General features: G+C 38.1%; 2 protein-coding genes across 5 annotated transcripts in view; both read right to left on the bottom strand.

The window, feature by feature from the left end:
- Nucleotides 1–1,025: 1,025 nt before the first annotated feature.
- Nucleotides 1,026–11,676, bottom strand: NRAS (NRAS proto-oncogene, GTPase). The gene is made up of 7 exons (XM_004485068.4): nt 11,516–11,676; nt 10,879–11,006; nt 8,894–9,072; nt 6,392–6,551; nt 5,493–5,616; nt 4,568–4,609; nt 1,026–4,464 (listed from the first exon to the last, which is right to left on the bottom strand). The coding sequence occupies exons 2-5, from the start codon at nt 10,987–10,989 to the stop codon at nt 5,497–5,499; spliced, it is 570 nt and encodes a 189-aa protein (XP_004485125.3). The 5' UTR covers nt 10,990–11,006; nt 11,516–11,676; the 3' UTR covers nt 1,026–4,464; nt 4,568–4,609; nt 5,493–5,496.
- A 97-nt stretch (nt 11,677–11,773) lies between these two features.
- CSDE1 (cold shock domain containing E1) overlaps nt 11,774–22,992 on the bottom strand; it is a 41,307-nt gene continuing 30,088 nt past the window's right edge. For all 4 annotated transcript variants that reach the window (XM_058303002.2, XM_004462952.5, XM_004462950.4 and 1 more), the window contains 6 exons: nt 22,494–22,606; nt 18,026–18,145; nt 15,162–15,340; nt 14,303–14,466; nt 13,454–13,586; nt 11,774–13,074 (listed from right to left, as the gene is read on the bottom strand). In XM_058303002.2, the coding sequence (XP_058158985.1) occupies nt 13,027–13,074; nt 13,454–13,586; nt 14,303–14,466; nt 15,162–15,340; nt 18,026–18,145; nt 22,494–22,606 (757 nt within the window). In that variant the 3' untranslated portion in view covers nt 11,774–13,026. The remainder of the gene's footprint in view (nt 13,075–13,453; nt 13,587–14,302; nt 14,467–15,161; nt 15,341–18,025; nt 18,146–22,493; nt 22,607–22,992) is intronic.

The raw sequence follows: 22,992 nt of genomic DNA, 5'->3' as shown, positions 1-22,992 counted from the left end.
GTCCCATCTGGATATGGACAGTAACCCTCTCTGTGCTGTCAAGCCATGGAGCTGGACCTCTCTGAAACGTATCTTAAGCAGTTTTGCAAAAATGAATTAGCATCTTGGCCCCTTTGCATGTATTTATGGATATCCAACAACTCATGCAATTGTGTTGGTCTTTTAATAACCTTGAGCATTGCTTATTATGAAAACATAAACCTTAATAGCACAGAGATGCATAGAAGTCCCCTCAGAGTCCAAAAAAACCAAGTCCTTTGCGCCTTTCTGTAGCTTTCTTTGCCAAAAGATAGCAGTGATCAGAAATAAGAAAATATCTTTTCCTCTTTTTCCCTTATCAGTTATTACAGGGTCAAATATTAGCAGAACAATGTATCTGATACGAGGCCTGAGTGATAAAGTTAAGGGGAAAATCTGTCATACTAAGGCCACAATTCTATCTCCTACTCATTTACACTTTATAATGTAAAATATTTTCTAATATTCTTTCTAGTTCTATCTAGAAACACAACTATGTCACTCACACTGCTTCCTGCGCCTTTTAAGAAAAAAAAAAAATTAGTCTTTTGGGTTTTATTTGGTAGAATAAACTAACCTCCCCATAATCACAGTATTCCAGTGCTCCAATGTAAGGTGAAAAAGCCTAAATTTGAAATCATGCTGTCTCCTTAATTAGGGTCAGGAAATTTGAGATATTTTGCAAATGAGGAAACACACATGGGCCAGAGTAGTAAAATTATACTTGTAATTCAGGTTCTCTGGCTCCTAGATCAATGTTCTCCCAACCATACCAATACTGCTTGTTGGTACAGTAATGCAAAAATTCCCAATGGTAGTTTTAGTTTTAATGTATAAGAATTTCACAAAGAGCTGTGGCTCACTCCAAGGTAACAGTTTAAAGTAGGCTTTGACATATTTTATACTGAGAGAAAATGAGGAACTCAGATATTTTAAAAATGTCCAAATACATCCAAAGTATGAAATTAATATTAAATTTCAATAAAGGCACTTCAGTGGAAAAAGAATTAGGAGTAAGCAAAGAACTTCCAGTTTTTATTTTGTAGAAATTTAACAAGAAAAATATCCAACCAAATTAAAAAAAATCAGAATGGATTAATTTACAGTAAAATAGTCAACCTAAAGTATCAGCCCTTTTATTTAGGGCCAAGGAGGCCAATTGTTCCCGTTTAAACAGAATTGCACAACTGATATTTTTACCTACATTTGATGGCACAGAAATACAAAAGTCAAACAACTTTCATTGACAGCCTCCTTCCCCTTCAGAATAGAATTCATACAATTACTTCTTATATTTTAAAAAATCATGTTATACTTTGAAATATCTCTACAACTACTCTGATAATGAGAATATTTTTTAAACAATTCTTATAGCAAACAAAATATCTTAAAACTAATTTTGTAGTATGTTAGACGGCTTAACGAAACTTAGCAAAGATGAAAGTTAATGTACAAGAATTATAGTCCCTTGTTTATAGCAACCAGCCAAAAAAATATTTTCCTTAATTATTTTTGCTTCCTGCAATTTATTAGCAAAGATGAATTACAAGAAGCAGAATGCACCATTTTTTGGTTTTCAGTTGCAGCTGCCAGCTAATGTGTTCTTGACTGTAAAGGTGAAACAAACTATGATTATGCTCACAAATTATAAAACAGGAAAAAAAAATTCTCTTTTAAAGTGTTTCTCTGTCTTTGCTTTCAAGTCAAGACGAAAAATTCACAGCAGTTTAATAAAGATGGTAAAAGACTATGGGGCCCACTAAAATAAAATTGTGATTAATTTTCCCTATTACACTCCTAAAGTGCTAACTGTCCTAAGTATGTTATTTTATTACCAAGTTAACATTCTACAGTAAGCTTTGAGCAAATACAGCACTTGACAGATTCATTTACAGATTAGTCATGGTAGCCCTTAGACAGAACATCTTATTTTCACTCTTTTAACTTGCAACTGTAAAAAAAAAAGAAAAAACAAAACACACAAAAAAAAAACAGAAAAAACACCACCACATATATAAGGGAATATGTAATTTATGACAGCTGGCCAGGCACTTAACTTGGGTAAAGAGACTTTCAGATTTTGAGGTAACCTAAAATTGTTTTCAGCAATCACAAACATATTCTTAAAAAAAAAAAAAAAATCACTCTTTATAACACACTGAAGTTATTCGTTATTTCACTCTTTTTGGAACTGTAGTTTTGTCACCTTATTGTGCCAAAACTCAAACCTAAGTTCAACTTCTTAAGATGATAATAAAAGAATATTTTCAAGTCTGAATTTTGGCCCTGTTTAGAATACTTCTGTGCTTAGAACATACTTGAGAAAGCTATAAGGAGATACGGGCACAAGAGCCTGAGATGAGGAACTATCTCCTTCCTAATTTGACAGTAAATTTAACAGACTTTTTAGGAAGACTCAAACTACCAGTAATATGGACACTTAAAAAGAAGATTCATTGAGGTGATGAGCTTCAGTCTATCCTCAGGAAAACAACAAAGCAATGTTCAAAAGGAGAAGAAACAAAGGAGAGAGCTTTTGTTCACAAGCGTTAATGATACTGTGAAAGCTCCCAGAATCAGCACTGAGGAACACAACTCCATTTATTATACTCTGGACACAGTATATTTCTTCCCCTCTTCTGAATTCATTTCAAGCTAATGTGAAGTTTGCTTAACAAACGAGGATTCACATCAGAAGATGGAGGATCTCGGTAAGTATTTAGAATTAGAAGACCAGAAGAAAGAGTGGTCATTTTGGAATTATTCTTTTAGCAAAAGTTATCCAAGTCTGTTATTGATTTTCTATTCATTTTTCAAACAGCAATCAATTCAAAGACTATTTATTTTCAACAAGTAGCTTTGGTTATCTGGAATACATAGACTAATCAAAATCCTATTTTAAATCCTTCATTGAACATTATGTATAAAGAAAAAATTTTTAGTTTTGATATGAGGCATCATTCTCAAAAAAATATTTAATGAGAAAACCTATTGGCTTAATTTAGAGTTTTTATGTGGCTAAAAAAAAAAGTATAAATACTTTATTCATAAGGAATTCTAGGCTGACCCTCCTTAGCATACTGAGTCATGGTATGGCCTCTTTCCTTTCAGGGCCAACAGCATGCATCTGGCAAAACTACTAGCTGGAATTACTGGTGCACTGTGCTACTGTGGAAGAATTTCTCTCTGTGATGCTAACTGGCTCATTCAAGTTTTGAAACTATGACCCTGGTTCATTAGCACCATACTTTACTCAACTGTAATAATTAATCAAGTACCCGTTGATGTGGGTTGAGGATGGGATAGGAGGAGATTTAGGACAATAGTTATATACATCATCAAGATACCATCATACGCAGTGAAAATTTAGTTAGTACATTGCTTTACAGGTTGAAAATAATTGATCACATCTATTAAAACTGCACACAAATTTTTACAATATCTGAACATCTGCAAATGTAGAGCTCTCTGGTGTGACCCAAATTAGAATACAAGTGGAAATTCATCAAACATAAGTTTATCAGTAAGCTAGAAGAAAGAAATATACATTTTATAGGTAGTAACTTACCAAAAAAAAAAGTGGAGATGAGGTAAAAATTAAGTGAAATCATTCATAATTGTTTCCAGTTTCAACCTCCTCATTGGAGAGCCCAAGAACAGGCTTCTGGAAAATCTACTTAATACATGTAAGAAATGGCATTTGCTACCATACAGATGTAGCTTTCCCTCAAAGGATGGACTGATTATAAATATATCTCAGACATTCATTTTCATAATGGTTTTTGAGACACTGCCTCCATTGAAGTATTAGAAAGGGAGTCTATTGTAAAGGAAGTTTTCTAGGAAAAAGGCACTTTGCTATGAAAGTTGGATTTAATGACATGAAAGTTGAGAAGACTAGGATAGACTCAAAAGTCAGCATTCACTTTTGTGTTTATGAATACAGAGCATATGTCAGTTTAGGGAATGTAGCTGACAACATTACAAACAAAACCAAACAGCAACATTAACTATATTCTCTGCAAAACAGTAATTTATGACATTTCTCCAAAAACCAACATAGTTCCAAGTTCAACAGTAAAAAGAAAAAAAGAAGTCACCAGCAGTTGCTACTTTAGAGCTCAAGACACTGTTTTCAACAGAATTTCATGTCTACAGTTTGGTTCTCTGTTTCAGAGGATGAACTGCTTTTCAGATGAAAAACCTGGGGTGGGGTGGGAGAAAGGAGGAACACCCAGGACAGGAAAATACTGGGGAGTAACAGGAGGTGCATTTGTCTGGTCAGACAACCGAGTGAGGAGGTAGTTATTCTGAGAACTTCTCAAAGAGAGAATAATGTACTGATCTACTGAGAGTTGGGGAAGTAGCAGGAACTTCTCTGTGAGACTGAAGATAGCAACAGGGATACTTCTCCTCCAGGGAAGTCAGGACCAGGTGTCAGTGCAGCTGAAATGAACACAGACTTTGGGTAAATGGCACATAGAGAATATATGAAAAATAAGTTGAAGAAATCAAGATGAATGATAATACATTTCCAAATTCATCCTACCTTGAAAGTGGCTCTTTTCTGATGATAGAACTTTATAAGTATCTTTAAGGAAAGAACACACAATGTATCATTATCACCAAGTTTTGATGTAGTGATCCTTCAAACTCCTGGTCAGTGCTAAGAATATGGAATACACGTTTCATAACAATCTAATTTCTAATGTTATTGAAAATGTAGAAACATTTGCAGAATAATAATTATGTTTTATAAATAGATCATGAGGGAAGCAGACTTGGCCCAGTGGATAGGGCATCCATCTACCACATGGGAGGTCTGCGGTTCAAACCCCGGGCCTCCTTGACCCGTGTGCAGCTGGTCCACGCACAGTGCTGATGCGCACAAGGAGTGCACCCCGTAAGGAGAGCTGCCCAGCGCGAAAGAAAGTGCAGCCTGCCCAGGGATGGTGCCGCACACGGAGAGTTGATGCAACAAAATGACACAACAAAAAGAAACACAGATTCCCGAGGTGCTGACAACAACAGAAGCGGACAAAAACAAGAACACGCAGCAAATGGACACAGAGAACAGACAACTGGGGGTGGGGGAAGGGGAGAGAAATGAATTGAGGTTGTACAACTGACAGGGAACCTCTCTCCCTATCAGAGGTCCCCAGGATCGAATCCCAGTGAGTGAATCCTGGAGGAGAAAGACGAGAAGACAAAAGAGAAATAGATATAGAAGATCACACAGCAAATGAACACAGCAAAAACAGCAAGGCGGGGAAGAGGGAGGGGAAGGGGGAACAAAAACCAGATCAGACCCCAGGACTCTAAGAAATAGTTCCTTGAGGAAAATATTTTATATTTCTAAGTAAGCACTCTCAGTTAAAATAGCATCATAGAGAAAATAACAGTTAATACAACTCCAAATTGCCTGATGCTAAATATTGGGATTCATAACAATGTCAACAAATCACAGTGCTCACCTTGTTACATCACCACACATGGCAACCCCATACAACCTTGAGTCCCATCATCATTGCTGTTGAGTTTTTTCATTCGGTACTGACGTATTTCTCTTACCAGTGTGTAAAACGCATCTTCAACACCCTAAAAAGAAACGAGGAGGACCATCAGAGCTAAAGATTGCATTCAGGAGGGCTTAAGACCTAAACAGTAGCTGATGGTAGAATTGATGGAGAAAGGACTGTTTATAAATACTTTTTAAGATTTATTTTTTTATTTATTCATCTCTCCTTCCCCCTCCCCCGCAGTTGTCTGCTCTCTGTGTCCATTCGCTGATTCTCTGTGTGTTCTTCTGTGACCGCTTCTATCCTTATCAGCGGCACCGAGAATCTGTGTCTCTTTTTGTTACATCATCTTGCTGTATCAGCTGTCCCTGTGTGCAGCACCATTCTTGGGCAGGCTGCACTTTTTCGCACTGGGCGGCTCTCCTTACAGGGTGCACTCCTTGCACATGGGGCTCCCCTATGTGGGGGACACACCTGCGTGGCATGACACTCCTTGCGCCCATTAGCACTGCACATGGGCCAGCTCCACATGGGTCGAGGAGGCCCAGGGTTTGAACCGTGGACCTCCCATGTGGTAAGTGGATGCTCTATCCATTGGGCCGACTCCGCTTCCTTGTTTATAAATACTTTTAATCAAGGGTCCTCATTTTAGAAATATTTGCCCCTGTTAATGCAGGAGCAAAAAATGCCACACCGAAATATTAATAAATTCATTCTGGGTTTAGAAGATAACTGAACCGCACTAAAAATCTTTAAGAGTAAAGAATATGGATTATATTTCTAGTAGAGTTGATCAACCAAACTTTTCTCCCTTAAACAAACCCTTGCCCAGACACTGGGAAGTCCTACTGTACCTGTCTGGTCTTGGCTGAGGTTTCAATGAATGGAATCCCATAACTCTTGGCCAGTTCATGGGCTTGTTTTGTGTCAACTGTCCTTGTTGGCAAATCACACTTGTTTCCTACCAGCACCATAGGTACATCATCTGAGTCTTTAACTCGTTTAATCTGCTCTCTAAAAAAGGAAATGATTTTATCACAACATATGAATAAGCTTTCAGGAAAGAATGAAAAGTAGGGTAAAAAAGTCACCGGCAAATTTTATCTAGCCCTATTACAAAAAAACCAGAAACACAACAAAAAACATTAGTTCCTAGCAGTGAATTTCACTTTTTTCCTACTACCTACAGAGTACCAAGCTAATGAAACTGGTTTAGACTTGATGCAGCAGTCATAGGGAAGTCAAAACTATCCAGATACATGTCTTTGTTAAGCGTTTCAACTTTCCAAACAGGATGATAATCCTAATCCAAGATTGGCTGATGGTTATTTAAAAAAGAAAAGAAAAGCAGCTCTAGATTTAACAGGAAACTCAAAATCTCAAGTCTGGATGTATAAAAAGCAAAAAAACTAAAGCTGACTCTTATAACTTTCTGAAGCTCTCTTCAGAGTAACAGTATTTAGTGGAAGTTAGTCTTCCCACTTCTCTAGATGGGTGGTATCCAATTGTTTTCTCCAACCGAAATTATAGTTGGAAATCAAAGATTTAAAATAAAAATCACCAGAACTGCTCTAATTAAAAGGGAGTCAAATGATCTGGAAATCCTAATTAATCATCCACGTCAATGAATTTTAAGACATACCACAGAGCAGTTTGAAAATTACTGCTCTAGATCTCTAGTCCAGCAGTGTCCAATAGAATTTTTGTGATAGAAATGTTCTGTATCTTTGCTGTCCAGTATGGTAGCCATGAGCCACATGTAGCTATTAAGCACTATGAGAACCGTTTTTTAAATTTTATTTAATCTTAATTAAACAGCCACATATAGTTGTGGTTCCCACACCGCAGAACAAGACTCTAGACTCTACCCCTGGATTACATACGAAGTCATGCACCTGAACCTTGCTAACGCTGGCGACTGGCAGAACTGTGCTTTGGTATGAAGGCAGCAATCTGTGTAGGAATACTGTAAGAAAGCCTAATGAACCTGGCCACGTCACTGTTGGATTACTACTATTGTTTACGTTAACTGACTCTCTTTGAAAACCCATAAGAAAATGTGTTTCTGGACCTGGTACATTTCTGCTTCTTCTGAACGTCTGATTTGTTTTCAACATGGTGAATCTTTCAGTTGGCTATTTCCCTTTTCACAACAGCTGCCAAATTTGTAGTCCACCTTTAGGAGATCAAGGGGAATGCATGGCACACAGGTACAGAAAAAGCTCATTCCTAATTCCATTTTATTTTCTTACCTTTATTTTCTCTTTACCTCACTTTTTAAACTTATTTTAAATTACTTTCTATACTATGTACATTTCTACGAGATGATTTAAATGAACACTGGTTAGAGAGAGAGGCCAAATAGAAAATTGAATAAATGCCAGGTAAGGAAGAAAGATGACTTCTAGGAATTCAACTAATATTTATCAGAAGCTTGCCAAGTGTTAGGCATTTTATTAAGAGAAAGAAAAGGAAAGTGGAACAAGTTTAGGGGGGAAAAAAACTAATGAATTCAGTTTTGGGCCAGTTTGTTTCTCTGAGCAGACATCTTCACATGGATGGAGAATAAGCTAGGAGTCAAGGCTAACAACCACACAGCAATTATTATGTGTTGGCCATTGTAATTTACATATTCATAAACTCATTTAATCTTCACAATTCTATGAGGTACATCCTAGTACCTCCATATTATAGAAAAGGAAACTGATACACGGAGATTTAGTAGTTTGCCCAAATAATGGAGCCAAGTTTCAACCCAGGCAGAGTCCATGCTCTTAACCATTGTATTATTCTGCCTAAAGAGCACTGAACTAAGAAAAAGGAACCCTAGATTTTGGTTCTGGCTCTGCTACTAAAAATCGTGGATCTGAAAACAATATAAAAAACTACTTTTTGAACTCTAGTTTATGATTTTGTAAAAAAAGGAACACTGTACTAGAATTTTTTTATGGTTCAATATAGCTTATTTAAAATGTTTCTGCTCTATGGAGAAAGACCATCTTTACGTTCCTTTGGCCTACTTTCATCTTTAACTATCCAAGTGTTTCTTCCTATCATCTCTCCTATTATATAGTGAAGAACGTGTCTTCTCAGAAATTCCTTCATGATCTCACTACACCTCTAGTTCTGAATCCTTCCCACTAGCAAGCTTCATTCGTGTTTTATTACACATCCTAGTAACATGAATTTCAATATAAACCTTCAATAATGACCCAGATTCTTAATGTCAAGTAACTTAAAGCCAACTCTTCCCATAGTTAAAATTATCTTCCTCAAAGTAGTACCCCCATTTCCCTACAAAGCTTCAGAACACATTAAAGATCATCCTTCTAGAAGAAAATCCTGCTCCTAAGTACCTGTAGAGGTTAATATCTGCAAATGATTTGCTATTATTGATGGCAAACACACAGAGGAAACCTTCGCCTGTCCTCATGTACTGGTCTCTCATGGCACTGTACTCCTCTTGTCCGGCTGTATCCAGTATGTCCAGCAGACAGGTTTCACCATCTATAACCACCTGTTTTCGGTAAGAATCCTGGGATTTTGGAGGGAAGGAGGTAGGGAGAGAGGGATTCAATTTTTATTATAAACCACAGGGAATGCAGTATTATTGCCAAGTTTTAAAAAATTCCTAAATATTCAAGTCCATTTCTATCTGGTTTGCCCTTCAAACTGCTAATATATAATATCAAACAGAAAGCACTTAATACTACTCTAGGAAAAAAGGCCAAATTCCTGTATGTCCCTAAAAAGGAAAATGTGGTCACTCTCTTCCTGGAAAAGATGAAAATATATGGCAATCCAAAAAACAGCTCTATTGCAGTTAGGAGATTAGAGATTAAGTGCACAGAGTACTTCATTAAGGTATAAACATGTACTGTTCTTATTTGAACTGCTTATTCTACTTTTAAAATGGTTTCAGGGAAGGATACAATACCAAAATCTTTTTTCTCTCATCATGACAGATTGTACTTTGGGGAAATACCCTTTAATCAAATTTCTAAAGGTTCCAAATATAGGTACAGTTATAATTAACTCCTTAGAAGACACTGGTTTTTTTCAAACTGGAGATTCAGTTTAAAGAAATTGTCATCATACTTAGTTAAGCTTTGCTCCAAAACAGAACATAATCTTCTTTTCTGACCCATTGATGAATTCCTGTCATTCACTTAATGGTGGACCTCTAATATACTCTTTCAAATTAACACAGAATTCACTTTACCAACACTTTCTAGAAGCAAAAGAGGTAGTTACATGTATAAGTGTTTTGAGGGAATGAAGAAAATTACAATTTAAATAAAGGTAAACCCAAGGCAAAATTAATTTATGAGAATAGAAGTCAGAAAAGTGGTTATTTCCAGGTGGTGAAGGAAGGTTACTGACTGGAAAGATGTCTGGGAAACGATCTGGTGGTGGTTACAAGGATGTATACAGATGTAAAAAGTCAATGAGCTGCAAACATCAATGTATTTTACTGTAAGTTACACCATAATAAAAACTGAAAAAAATATTAAAAGCTTCTAAAGCTTTAATACTGAAGCTCTTGAGCCTGAATATAGATTTTTGCCAAGGATTATAACCACTTTTTAATAGTGGTTATACTGTAGTTAGTGCATATTAATTAAACAGTAGCTGGGTGGTTCCAGGTGGCCAAGTAGTAGATTAAAACAATCTCTGAAGTTAGTAATTTCTAAATTGAATAAAATTATAAAACCTTTTAAAGGGGCCTGATTTTTGTGTGATCTATGTATCTTTTTAAAAAACAAAACAAAACACAAAGGGACCTGAGAATTAGTACTATTTTTGCAGTTCTTTACCACTAATTAAGCATATTATCATATGTGATTTTCACAACATTCCTGGATAGTGAGCAGGGCAAGTTCATGGCAATTTAATAGATAAGGACTTTCTCAATATCACATAACTAAGTAAGCAGCAAACAGGAATCTGAATCCTAGGCACTGGGAACTCAAAATCTCATGTTCTTTCTACTCCAATCTACAGCGTCAGCTGCTTCAACCAGGCAAGAAATTAAAATTGCAGCTGTCTGAATCCTGTATCGCCATCATACTATTATTATATATATGGCCTGTTTCTATTTGATAGAGCTGTCATATATGAAGAAATTGAATTCAATAATGAGTAGGTAACAATTTCTAGTTATTAAAAATTGGAAGCTTTTGCGAAAACCTTCAGTTTATAAAAGTCTCTCCTTTACAAACATGGAAAATTGTACTTAATTTGTAAATTGAATGCAATATCCAAAATAACTTACTTATTCCGTTAGCTGGTAAACAACAAAAGTGAGAGCTAGGGTCAACACACTACCACTGGGCCTCACCTCTATGGTGGGATCATACTCATCTACAAAGTGGTTCTGGATTAGCTGGATTGTCAGTGCGCTTTTCCCAACACCACCTGCTCCAACCACCACCAGTTTGTACTCAGTCATTTCACACCAGCAAGAACCTGTGAGAAAGCAGCAATTACGGTTAATTGGCGAAGCACATGTACAGTACTTCAAAGTTTTCTAGTCAATCTTTACTAAAATCAGAGCTTCGAAATGTATGGGTGGGTTCCAAACACGTGACTCTTCATTTGGTTTTCAAAGTGATTCAGGGATCGCAAAATTACTTGCAGGTTAGTCTTGGCTTCAGAAATGTCCATTGTAGTTTTCTAGCTTCCCCCACTCGTTTATTTTTCAACTGTACTTGGGCCCCGCCCTCAGCCTAAGGTAAAGGAGCAACCCCCCACCCCTACTTCTCCCGCAGGCCTTCTCAGCTCTAGGGAACCGCCTTCAAGCCACCCGCCCTTCCCAATTTCCAGCCTGTCTCCAAAGATCTCCCCACCAAGGGGCCGAAGCGAAGGACCCTCGCCCAGGGCCTTTGTCTCCAGTTCGCAGATTCCGCTCGACTCCTGGCACCAATTAGTACGTCCGAATGCTTGAAAGCCTAAGGCTACACACGCCGGAGCCTTACCTCAAGCTCCGCTGCCTCCGCTTGGTACGGGTTCCGGACTACAACCGCGAAAAAGGCTGGAGACCCCGGAACCGCCATGAACAGCCCCCACCAGGGAGCGGCACTTCCGGCCCCGCCCGCTACGTAATCAGTCTGTGCCCCGGGCGCCCGAGTCCCCGCCCCGGCCACGTGGGCCCTCGACCTAGGAGTCACGCGGAACGCCCCACCCATACCCGCCCCTCCCACACGGGATGTTTCAATAACGAAAGCGCTGGGTGCTATTGTCTCAAAAATCAGTAAAACTTTATTCGCTTCCATTCTTTCGCCATTTAACAGAAAACTGGAGAAAGCAAAAATGTTTTATGTTACAAAGATAAACGGAGATAAACGGCCTCTTTACCCAGAGATCAAAACCGCAAACGACAATGGGGAAGAGAAAGCGCCCTCCCTCACACCGTCTGAGGTCACCCTTCTCATCTTAGACAAAGCCTTCAGGGACCCTGAATGAGGCCAATTCAAGATGAGGGCCACGAAATCAGACCAATCCATTCCCGTGATATAAAGTCAAACAGAAGCTACACCAAGGCTCAAGTGCCTGTATTTTACAGGACATAAGAACCAGGCGGCTACTATTAAAAAAAAAAAAAACGATTCATTTCAGGCACAACTTTTTTTTATTTTTATTTTTTTGTTTTGAAATCAGTAAAAGAAACTGGGTCCTAGAAGCTGCAGTGATCTAAGCAGCAGCAAGTTTGTGCATTCGTCCTTTTTGTTTAAATACGTTTAAATTATCACACTGCTGGCACACCTCATCTGCATGAAATTCTGCACCAAACATACTAATTATAGTAAAGTTACCCCCCCATCCCAGGAAAAAAAAAAAATACTCTGGAAGAGAATTTTCACTGAAATCTAACCAAACTTCGTTAAGTGGACTGTGACAAGATTATAAATGATATGAAAAATAACATTTTAACATTTGGCCATCAACTTAAGGAAATGGTTTTGCCTATACAAATTTTTTAATTTTTGTAATTTTAAAAGGTAATATAGTCTACCCTCATACGTCCTCAGCTTTAAAGCATAATGAACAGGAAAGGAAAGAATGCAACTGAGTGCTAACGCAGGACATTTTGCCAGAAGTAATGAAGGTAGAGTACACACTAAATACCAAGTGCAGAATTTCATAGGGCCAAACAAGATAACAGTCTATATTTTTCACTTACACAGGCGAAGTGGATTTTGCAATTACCAGTTGCGTTAAATGCACCAAATAAAGCTCCTAAATTGATACTATAAGGCGCCACCTTAAGTTTTCCAGGCTGCAACTGTGCATAATTTTAAAATGGTTTTCTTAAATTTATTTATTTATTTTAAACATAACACGAGGAAGGTGTTAAAACTGGTGTAATAGCTCAATAGAATAAGTACTCCAGATTTTGGGAGGGATGAAGAGGGAGATATTCAGAACCCTTCACCAGAATCCCCCCAACTTGATCATAGTGGATTAATGATGTGCTTTGTGGATGTGGTTAGTCAATGACACCAGCCTGACGGATCTTTCTTTCTGAACCAAATCCCTGTGAAGAAATAAAATTGCAGTTAACCTGGGTGCATGAAAATTATTCACAATGCCAAAATGAACTACAAAAGTTTTTTTAAAAAAATAATCTTAACCACCAATTCTTCCTGGAGCAAGGGAAAAATTTATAGTAATTCCTCTTGCCCCATTTACCTGAACTTTGTTCAAAGTATCAGGAAATGCAAGAAATGTAAGTCTTACTGTAAGCAAACATCATGTTTAGGGGCTGAACCAGAATGTATAGCAAACCTAACCAGCTATAAGTAATACTGAAGTTCCCTGATACATTAACCTCTCTGACCTATGCATTAATAGGACCTCAAGTAGTCTCTTAGTCTCATTAGTTGGCCTCTCCCAAGCCTGGTCTGTTTTCATACCATTGAGTTATCTGGTCCCCTTGGCTGGCGAAGAACCATTAGGCGAGGAGCACTGGCATCATCCAGGGTGATACTCTTCAAGCGATTGACCAACCGATCAGGTCTTGGAGCTGCCACAGCCTTCGGGCCCTCGCTGTAATAAAGTTAAGAAGTCAGAAAAAACAACATTTGGTGGGAGGCAAGAACTTGAAGAAAAGTGCTTTCTCTCCCTATCCAAATGACTCACTTTTAATGAGGTGGACTCTTGTCTCATCTAGCCAACTAGCAAGACAGGACAGACAAGTCTGTATTTCCCCACCCCCCAACTTAAGGTTTACTACTGTGTAGGAGCTGGAAGAATCATGTGGGTGAGGGTTATCCATAGACTTGTCTGCCAACAGAGAGACCAGTTTCACAAACACATAAGTCAAGGTGGTCAATGTGAAAAACCTTAGGAAAATTAAATATGAAGAAATATTTTCTGGCACTTCCAGCTTCTCTCATGACAACATGTTTTGGAGATTTAAAAAAAAAAAAAAGGATATGAGAGGACTGTTAAAGTGTAAGAATTTTAGGCAGGACAGAATTGTCTTAATGCAAGAAAAGGAGCTAAGAATTCTTCAAGAATAGAAACTACATAATCCTTTTACATCTAGCATACAGCAATGGCCCAATTACTATTTCACTGGGACAAGTTTACGAAACTAAAAGTTAGACAGTGAAGACTAGAGTTAGAAAGACTAAGAAGCATTAAGAAATAATCAAAAAGTATCAAAAGAGAGAAAAAAAAAAAGATAAAGCAGAAAACAATCCTGAAGTTAAAAGAACCAGTCCTAGATGGCTACTCATCCAACAACAAAAAAAGCTCACCAGACTCGCCAAACATTACAGGCGCTGCACTTGCCAGTACGTTGATTAAGAATCACTGAAAACTCCACCTCATCTCCTGCTTGTAGCTCAATGCCATCCTGAACTTCTTTCACATGGAAAAAGAGCTTCTTGCTATCTCCTACTTCATAGTTAATGAAGCCAAACTGAAATAAAAAGAGAGTAGCTAAGAGGACATACCAGAGGGGGTGGGGGTGGGCAGAGGGGATCAGGGTGGGACCAGACATATTCTTATCAAAACAATGCCTGACCTTAACAAAAAGAGAATTTTTAAAATATTATTAATGCTGATGCTCCAGTGTTATAACTAACAGCAAATGGTCTGCAAAATTTGTCAGCTAAGAAATGTATCTCTGCAATCACTGCATTACAGAAACAAAGACAGCCTTGTTCCTTTATTACAAATTAAGTTTTTAAATTAAGCAAAATTACCAGAGCTATTGCCTGAACATATTTATCATTTTGACCACTTCTAGAATTATTAAGCTAGGTTTTGGTGTTATAAAACAGTCATATAAAACGATGCTATGTTCATTGTACTGATGCTGGAAAATGCCCTCTGAAGACTCACAGGGAAATTTTCCTCAGTATTGGTACCAGAAATAGTTTTGTTTGCCTAAGCAGATTTGAGACACACTTCTAATCGTGGTTTATTTCTTCATGTAGTCTGCAAAAGCAGCTTTCAGCTAAACTTAGAAAAACCTTATAGTCTTTCTATTCTGGTATCTTACTACAAACTTATTTTTCTCATTATGTAATGTTAGTTAGCACTTCTTGGCAAAAAAGAAATCATTTAACTCACAGATGGATCACGTTCAGATCCAGAGACATTGCCACTTACCTGATCTTTCACACACTCCACTGTGGCCCTACGCAGGGGTGTGATGTTGTAGGCCATAGTCTGTGCATTTTGGCCCAGGACACACAACTGGAACTTGACACTCTCCCCTTTCTGCAGGCAATCCCCTTTGTTGGCCATCCCAACTATGCCAAATGGATAGACCTCACCTTTCATATCCCCTGTAAGGACAAATAGGTAGAAAGTCTAAAAGCTGCTGATAGCAATTTTATTTATAAACACAGTAGGACTAAAAATGAATTGTTCCTTAAACATTTTAATTCCATGAACTACTTTAAACTGAAATGAAACCCTGAAAGCTAAGTAGAGAAACTATGAGAATAAGAACTTAATAGCTCATTAGTTACTGAACTGCTTAAACTGCACTTATAAATTTTAAAGGTAACACTATCACTCACAATCCCATCACCCAAGAAAATTGGGACTTTTAAGCATTATGGGTGCTAGCATTATCCACTGGATTCTCTTCACAATGTAAGTCAACTAGGCATACATAACTGGGAAATAAACTAGCCAGGCAGAGGCGAAAACGACGTAGATAAAATGTCATTATTTTGACTGTGCCTACTTCAAATTAATGGATCCCCATACCCTAGATCAAGGGACAGCAAACTTTTTCTCAGTCACAACTAATCAACTCTGCTGTTGTAGTGAGAAAGCAAAGATAATATGTAAAGGTCATGGCCATGTTTCAAAAAATTTTAATTACAAAAAAAGAAGGAAAAAAAAAAAAGAAAAAGAAAAGACCACCATTTTTGCCAAGTCCTGTTCTAGAAGAAAAAATGTTGGCAGGAGGTCTATGCAGCCTAAGGCTAAAATCTAGGTCAAAACGTTCAGCTTCTAATTAAACCAGCATCCAGGGGAATCCAATGAATCAAATGTGGGGGAGAAAAGAAAAAGAGGCTGAAGCATAAAGATTCTGAAATGAAAGTGCTTTTAACCATCCTGATGATCAGAGGAGTAAGATTTTTATTTTTAAACTACAGGAACCAAGTTATGCAGAAGAGTGATTTAGAGACAGCTGGTCTTACCTAATTGTGCAATAGTAACTACCATTTATTAGGCACTTACATTGATTCACATATAATCTTTATAGAACACTCTTAGACTTCAGACTTAAAGATGAAGAAACTGAGCTAGGAGAGATTTATTTGCTCAAGGTTACACACCTAGGGGGTGTAAGAAGAGCTGGTGTTCAGACCTAGGACTGCCCAACTCCAAAGCCAATGAATGCTCTTATATGGAGATGGAATTGTGTTCCTAAATAAAAGGCCTACTCTTGCCAACAAGTGGAAAAACGTGGTCTGTCCAGTCCTGGAAAACTCTAGGCTTAGAAATTGCTGACCAGTTTGCTTTTCCACAAAATCTGCTGGATTATATCCTATAGCCAATACTGAAGAGTTAAGAGGGTTTGGAGGGGTAGGGGTGCAAAAGGAGTGTAAAAAAGTCATGTCGGGAACAGCTGTAGCTCAAGTGGTTGAGTGCCTGCTTCCCATGTATGAGGTCCCAGGGTCGATCCTTGGTACCTTCTTAAAACAAATGGGAAAAAACTCTCATTAGGGAGATGTTTAGCGACTGCTTCCCATGTACGAGGTCCTGGGTTCAATCCCCAGTACCTCCTAAAAAAAGTCATGTTAGAAGAGGAAGTGCAGTTTTATATTACTTCATTAGTTAAAAGTTAGTAGACTATACTTCCCTGGCCCTTTTAAGGATGTGGTATCATTACAGAATTGGTTTAAAGACTGATTTGCTTTAGAATCCATTTATATTTGGAGGTGGAAAACAGTGGTTCTATGCAAAGCATAAATTCCAAAGAATCCCATGTGGTAAAGGAACGAGTTTATCAAGATTTATTTCCTTCTCCCAAGTAACTTCACTGTGACCCTACCCTACAGTTCCTATATAACACAAAAGTTAATTTTCTTTGTGAGCCAAGCCATCAATCTTTAGTTGAAATTTCAAACCCTCTCATCTACCCCATTACAGTAATTCTACTATCTGGATCATCCTATCATTTCTATTGCAAAGTTGTTGTATGCAAGGAAACCACTCAAAACTGGTCTTTCTGGTTGTTGGCTACTAGGGGTAAAGGATTGGCATCTGACCTCAGGGAGATGGAGGAAAAAAATAAAATAAAAAAACTGAAAAATATAAGGAATCATAGCCTGAAGACAACAAGTAGGATCCCAATGGAACCCTAGCTATTAAGAAATAGCTTTTATGGGAAGCAAGAATATTTGTAGAACTGAATGATATTAGGAAAAACTTAATACTGGTGTAAATAACTGTGAATAACAGGAAAATTATAAGTCACTTGTTTTCCTTTATTCAATATTTTAGATGGGAAACGGACTTTGGCCCAGTGGTTAGGGCGTCCGTCTACCATATGGGAGGTCCGCGGTTCAAACCCCGGGCCTCCTTGACCCGTGTGGAGCTGGCCATGCGCAGTGCTGATGCGCGCAAGGAGTGCCGTGCCACGCAAGGGTGTCCCCCGCGTGGGGGAGCCCCACGCGCCAGGAGTGCGCCCGTGAGGAAAGCCGCCCAGCGTGAAAAGGAAGTGCAGCCTGCCCAGGAATGGCGCTGCCCACACTTCCCGTGCCGCTGACGACAACAGAAGCGGACAAGGAAACAAGATGCAGCAAATGGACACCAAGGTCAGACAACCAGGGGAGGGGGGGGAATTAAATAAATAAATAAATCTTTAAAAACAAAACAAAACAAAACAAAACAAAAAAATATTTTAGAAACCTGGAAACAACGGCAAACAAACATTATACTTTGAAATCTTCAAAGTGTTCATCTGAAGGTATGGAAAATTCGAAACAATTTGATAGGGATGGTCTTACCCTCTTCCACGATCTCAATCATTCCTTGGTACTCAGTTTGTGTTGGGTCAACGCTCCTCAGGGGGCGAATGACTTTACCAGAGTAGATAGTGGGATCAGCTTCCTCAGTAATGCCATTCACTGGAAAACAAAAGCACGTATACCTCTCACTGAATATTTAAACTCTAGTCCTGCCCTGATCAGGAGATGGTGTGAGACTCTACATGACTTGATACCCCAACAGAAGCTTTGAACAACCAGCAAACTGACACAAATAGCTTTCTCAAAAGCTACAGGAAACAGTTAAAGGACTTCAGTAACAAGGCAAACACCAAATCAAGAAGAAAACTCCTAACATAAAAAGAAAAAAAGAAAAAAGAAAAAAGAAAAAAAAAGAGAAGGGGAAAAAAAAGAAAAGCCTACTTAAAAGTGGTTGGCTCTAGCTGGCCCCTTTCCCAATCCTCACCAGCTTGGTGCAGAGCCGACTCTTCATTCCCAGTGCTGATATCTGGTCTTGGTTTGAGAAAGCTAAGAGTAAGCCTACTGCACATACTGGGAGCATGTATATCTGGCCCAATCTGTCTGGAAGTGGCCTAAGGGACCTGCAGGGCCAAATTTGCCCTGCATGTAGAAGGCAGTGCACAGAGCTCTCCTATAGAATGCTGCTGCGAGAGAGCAGTGAAGTGGCTGCTGGGGCAAGGGATTGCTGGTTGTAGGACATACAGTGCAGTGCCTGGGACCATGAGTGAAATGTTTCCTATAAAAGAGGGGACAGGGGACTGTTTTAACAGTGTGAGGGCATTCCCAGGACTACATGTACTGCCCAAGATAAGACCCATGAGCAGAAAATATCTGGGTGGCCCATATGCATGGGCCTCAAACTACTCTCTCAACTAACTGTATGGGGAGCAGATGGAGCTCAGACGTTGAGCACCTGCTTTCCATGTACGAGGTCCCGGCTTTAATCTCCTGAGGACATGAAAACACACACACACACACACAAATCTCATTGTATGGATAAGCTCTTAAGATAGCACTGGCACAAGTTAATCTGCAAAGACTGGATGAGAACTATGTTTTTTTCCCTTCATTTTGGTTAGCTCCTGGTTTTTAAGGAAACCTGTCATAATACTAGCTGGATACAAGCTTAAGGAACAGATGGCTCAGAATCCAAACTCTGGTGATAAAACATTAAAATACCAGTATGTCCAGGTTTCAACAAAATATTATAGAACATACAAAGAAAAAGAAACAATGGCCCAGAGAAAAGAATAAAGAATTAGACACTATCAATGAGGAGGATCAGACCTGTGACATACCTAAATACAGTCAAAGGATTAAAGGAAAACATGGATAAAGATCTTAAGAAAACCAGGAAAACAACAGGTGAACAAAGAGAGAATATCAAAAGAAATATGGAAATTATGACCACAAGAGAAATTAAAAATTCTCTGGAGGGATTCAATAGTAGACTGGAGCTGAGAGAAGAAAAATCAGTGAACCTGAATGTAAGACAACTGAAAAAATACAGTTGGAGAGATAGAAAGAGGAAAAATGAAAAGTGAACAGAGCCTGGGGAACTTGTAGGGCACCATCAAGTGTACTAATTGTGTGGGTGTCTCAGGAGAAAATGAGACAAGAGCAGAGAGAATATTCAAAGAAACAATGGACAAAAATTTCCCAAGTTTAATAAGGCACGAATACTCACATCCAAGATGCTCAACAAACTCCAACCAGGAAAAACCCAAATAGGCCCATACTGAGATACATTATAATCAAACTGTTAAATGCCAAGGACAGAGAATTCTGAAAGTCTCAAGACAAGCAACATATCATGTAAAAGGGAACCTCGATACGAGGTGCCAATTTCTCATTGGAAACCGTGGGGGGAAGAAGGCAGTGGGAAGACATATTTAAGTACTAAAAACAAAAAAATTGCTAATCAAGAATTTTATATCTGGCAAACTCTCTTTCAAATATGAGGGAAAGACAGTCCCAGATAAAAGCTGAGAGCTGGTCACCACTAAACCAGCCCTACAGGAGATGCTAAAGAATTGTGCATGTTGAAAGGAAGGGACAAAATATGGAAGCCATATGAAAAAATAAGGATCTCTGGTGAGGGTAATGACATGGGTAAATATAAATGAGAGTACTAGTTTATTTTTGGTTTATAACTCCACTTTTTATTTCCTACCAGGATGTAAAAGGCAAATGTAAAAAATGTAGAGAGTAATCAGTGAGTCTGGACTCAAAGTGCAGAAGCATGTGATTTGTGACAAGAACAAAGGTGGGGGGGAAGATGGGGTATATACAGTTTTGTAAATACTACTGAAATTATGTTGGTATAAGATGAAAGAGTGTTACAGATTTAGGGTATTCAATTTAAGCCCCACCATTAACTACAAAGGAAATATCAGAGTATATGTAAACTCATGAAGACAAACTGGATTACAGTTTGCCAGGGGCGGTGAGAATGGGGAGTTAATGCGTAATGGGTATAGGATTTCTGTTTGGGGAGATGGTAAAGTTTTAGCAATTAAAGATGGTCAGGGTTCCAAACTATGTGAGTAATCCCACTGAATGTTCGGGAGTAGTTAAAATGGAAAAGATTATGTTGCTTATGTTTACATAATTAACAAAAAGAATGAGCAATTAAAGAGACAATGACGATTTAAGGCAATACATGATCCTGGAGGGAGTCTAATAATGGAGGAGAAAAGGTGTAAAAGGACATTTTTGGAACATACAGGAAAAAAACGAATATAGATTAAGCTTTATAAAATTCCTGAACTTGATAACTGCATTTGAGGTGGTTACATAAATATCTTTGTTCTTAGAAAATATACAAGGCAGTAGTAAGTGTTGACTGAATATGATGTACAAAACTACACAAGTGCTCAGAAACTGTATTGATAAACACACAAGACAGATTGAGAGATGTACTGATTGACAGACTGATGGACAGGCATATAGAATGATATGGCAAATGTGGCAAAATGTTAAAATTGTTGGATGGTGTTATCTGGGAAGCTATGGACGTGTTAATTCTCAGTATGTGGTTTGTATTAATTATTTAGCTGCCCTATATTTCAAAATAAGAAGTTAAAAAAATTTCTACTCCACAGGGAAAAAAGTGAGCAAATATCTATACATAAGCACATTATGTTGGAGAGACCATATTTATATACGTGAAATAAAGTTAAGAACTAAAACTAAACTAAATCTCATATATAAAAGCACATACATTAATAGAAAGTTGGTTGAGTTGACTTTTATTCTTCAAATGGGGCAGGGAACCTGAAGTCAAGTTTGGCTCCTAGTACAATCACTTGATTTTAAATACTTCTAAACTATCATATAAATGTATAATTTCACTAAACTTATTTAAGGAATTAACAAGTATTCATGTTTAAAAGGTCTTGTTCTCCTATCTTTTCTTAATAACCAAGTATCACCTTCTAAATAAGACCTTCCCTAGTTTCTAAAAATGGTAATTTCTAATACTTATTTCTCTTCTCTGAATTACCTTATCAAACAGTATGTATTACTATCTAAGTATAGTACATACAATATTTTACTTACCCTGTTTGCCCATATTCCACTAGAAATAAGCTCAATGAAAGCACAGATTTGTCTGTTTTGTTCATTGCTATATCCCCAGTGTTAGAGCATAGCATGCTCAAAGATATTCACTGAACTGAAATGAATAGTCTCAATTGTCATTTCTCCAGGTCTCGCCTATAGAACTTGCTATTTGGGGGTGTTTGGAATCAAAGTCCAAAGTTGCAGCTCTTTTAAAAGTTGGAGGGGAGTGGATGTAGCTCAAATGACTGAGCACCTGTTTCCCATGTACAAAGTCCCGGGTTTGATCCCAGGATCTCCTAAAAACAAAACAAAACAAAACAACCCTACAACTGTCACCAGGGAGCAGATGTAGCTCAGTGGTTGAGCGCCTGCTTCCCATGTATGAAGTCTTGGGTTCAATCTCTGGTACCTCCTAAAAAAAAGGTGGAAATCATAAACAGCAATGACTCCCCTAATTTCTCATTATTTTCCATATCTAGACTTATCCTAGCTCCAAAACAATCCTCCAAAGCAACAAGTCCCTTTCTTTCCCCAGCCCCATGGAGATTTGTATCTAGGGGTTATTATGTTTCTTTTTTAAAAAAGACACTGAATTGAAATTAAGCTTAAAGCAAATGATGTAAAATTATTAGAAACAGTGGTTCTCAAACTTCAATACATCAGAATCACCTGAAGGACTTGTTAAAACAGAGTGCCCAGCCCCAGTGAATTAAGTAGGTGAGGGAAGGGGTATGAAAACTTGCAGTTCTAATAAGCTGTCAGGTGCTGGAGATCTGGGGGGAGGGGGGGGAATCACACTGTGAGAAATGCTGATCTACAACAACTGGGTCTTCTCCTCCTCTCCCACCCTATTTCTTATCTTCTATTCAAAACACATGTTGAAGTAGAAACCACAATTCATTACCTGAGTGTGTTTTGTTCACTTTTTCTGCACTGACTTTGTTGCCTTTGCCTTTGGACAAACTGTACTCCACCATGTCCCCCAGTTCCAGGCTATCAACATCACCAGAAAACTCGCTGGGGAGAGGGGGGAGGAAATGGCATTTTGATTAAGCCACAAACATCAACATTAGCAAGTAGCATTTTTTACATATAACAACATTCATGGGATGCTTACTACTGCTGGATAATAGTTTTACATACTTTATAAGTACTAACTCATTTAATCCTCAAAAACATTCAATCATCCCCAGCTTCAAAAGAAAAAAACGAAGATACCAGAAGGTTAATTCATTTAATAAAAGTTACACAGGTAGTAACTGACAGAGCCTAGATTCAAACTAAACAGTCTGGTTCGATAGCCCATGCTCTTAACCACCATATACCAAATGCCCAATCCTCTGGTGCCATGGTGTCAATACATAAAAATTTTTTCACCGAAGTAAAAAGGTTCCTATCCAATG

The sequence above is a fragment of the Dasypus novemcinctus genome, chromosome 9 (genome assembly GCF_030445035.2).
Source record: "Dasypus novemcinctus isolate mDasNov1 chromosome 9, mDasNov1.1.hap2, whole genome shotgun sequence".
Taxonomy (NCBI): domain Eukaryota; kingdom Metazoa; phylum Chordata; class Mammalia; order Cingulata; family Dasypodidae; genus Dasypus; species Dasypus novemcinctus.
Note: the sequence above shows the minus strand (reverse complement) of the source record. Positions and strands in the feature narration are given on the sequence as shown.

What these genes read in the sequence shown, in the direction of transcription:
- NRAS (XM_004485068.4), bottom strand. Translation starts at nt 10,989, where the DNA reads ATGACTGAGTACAAACTGGTGGTGGTTGGAGCAGGTGGTGTTGGGAAA. An exon ending in AGTATGATCCCACCATAGAG is followed by an intron (nt 9,073 to 10,878) that starts GTGAGGCCCAGT and finishes CCAAAATCCCAG; the next exon opens with GATTCTTACCGAAAACAGGT. An exon ending in CCTCAGCCAAGACCAGACAG is followed by an intron (nt 5,617 to 6,391) that starts GTACAGTAGGAC and finishes GTTTCTTTTTAG; the next exon opens with GGTGTTGAAGATGCGTTTTA.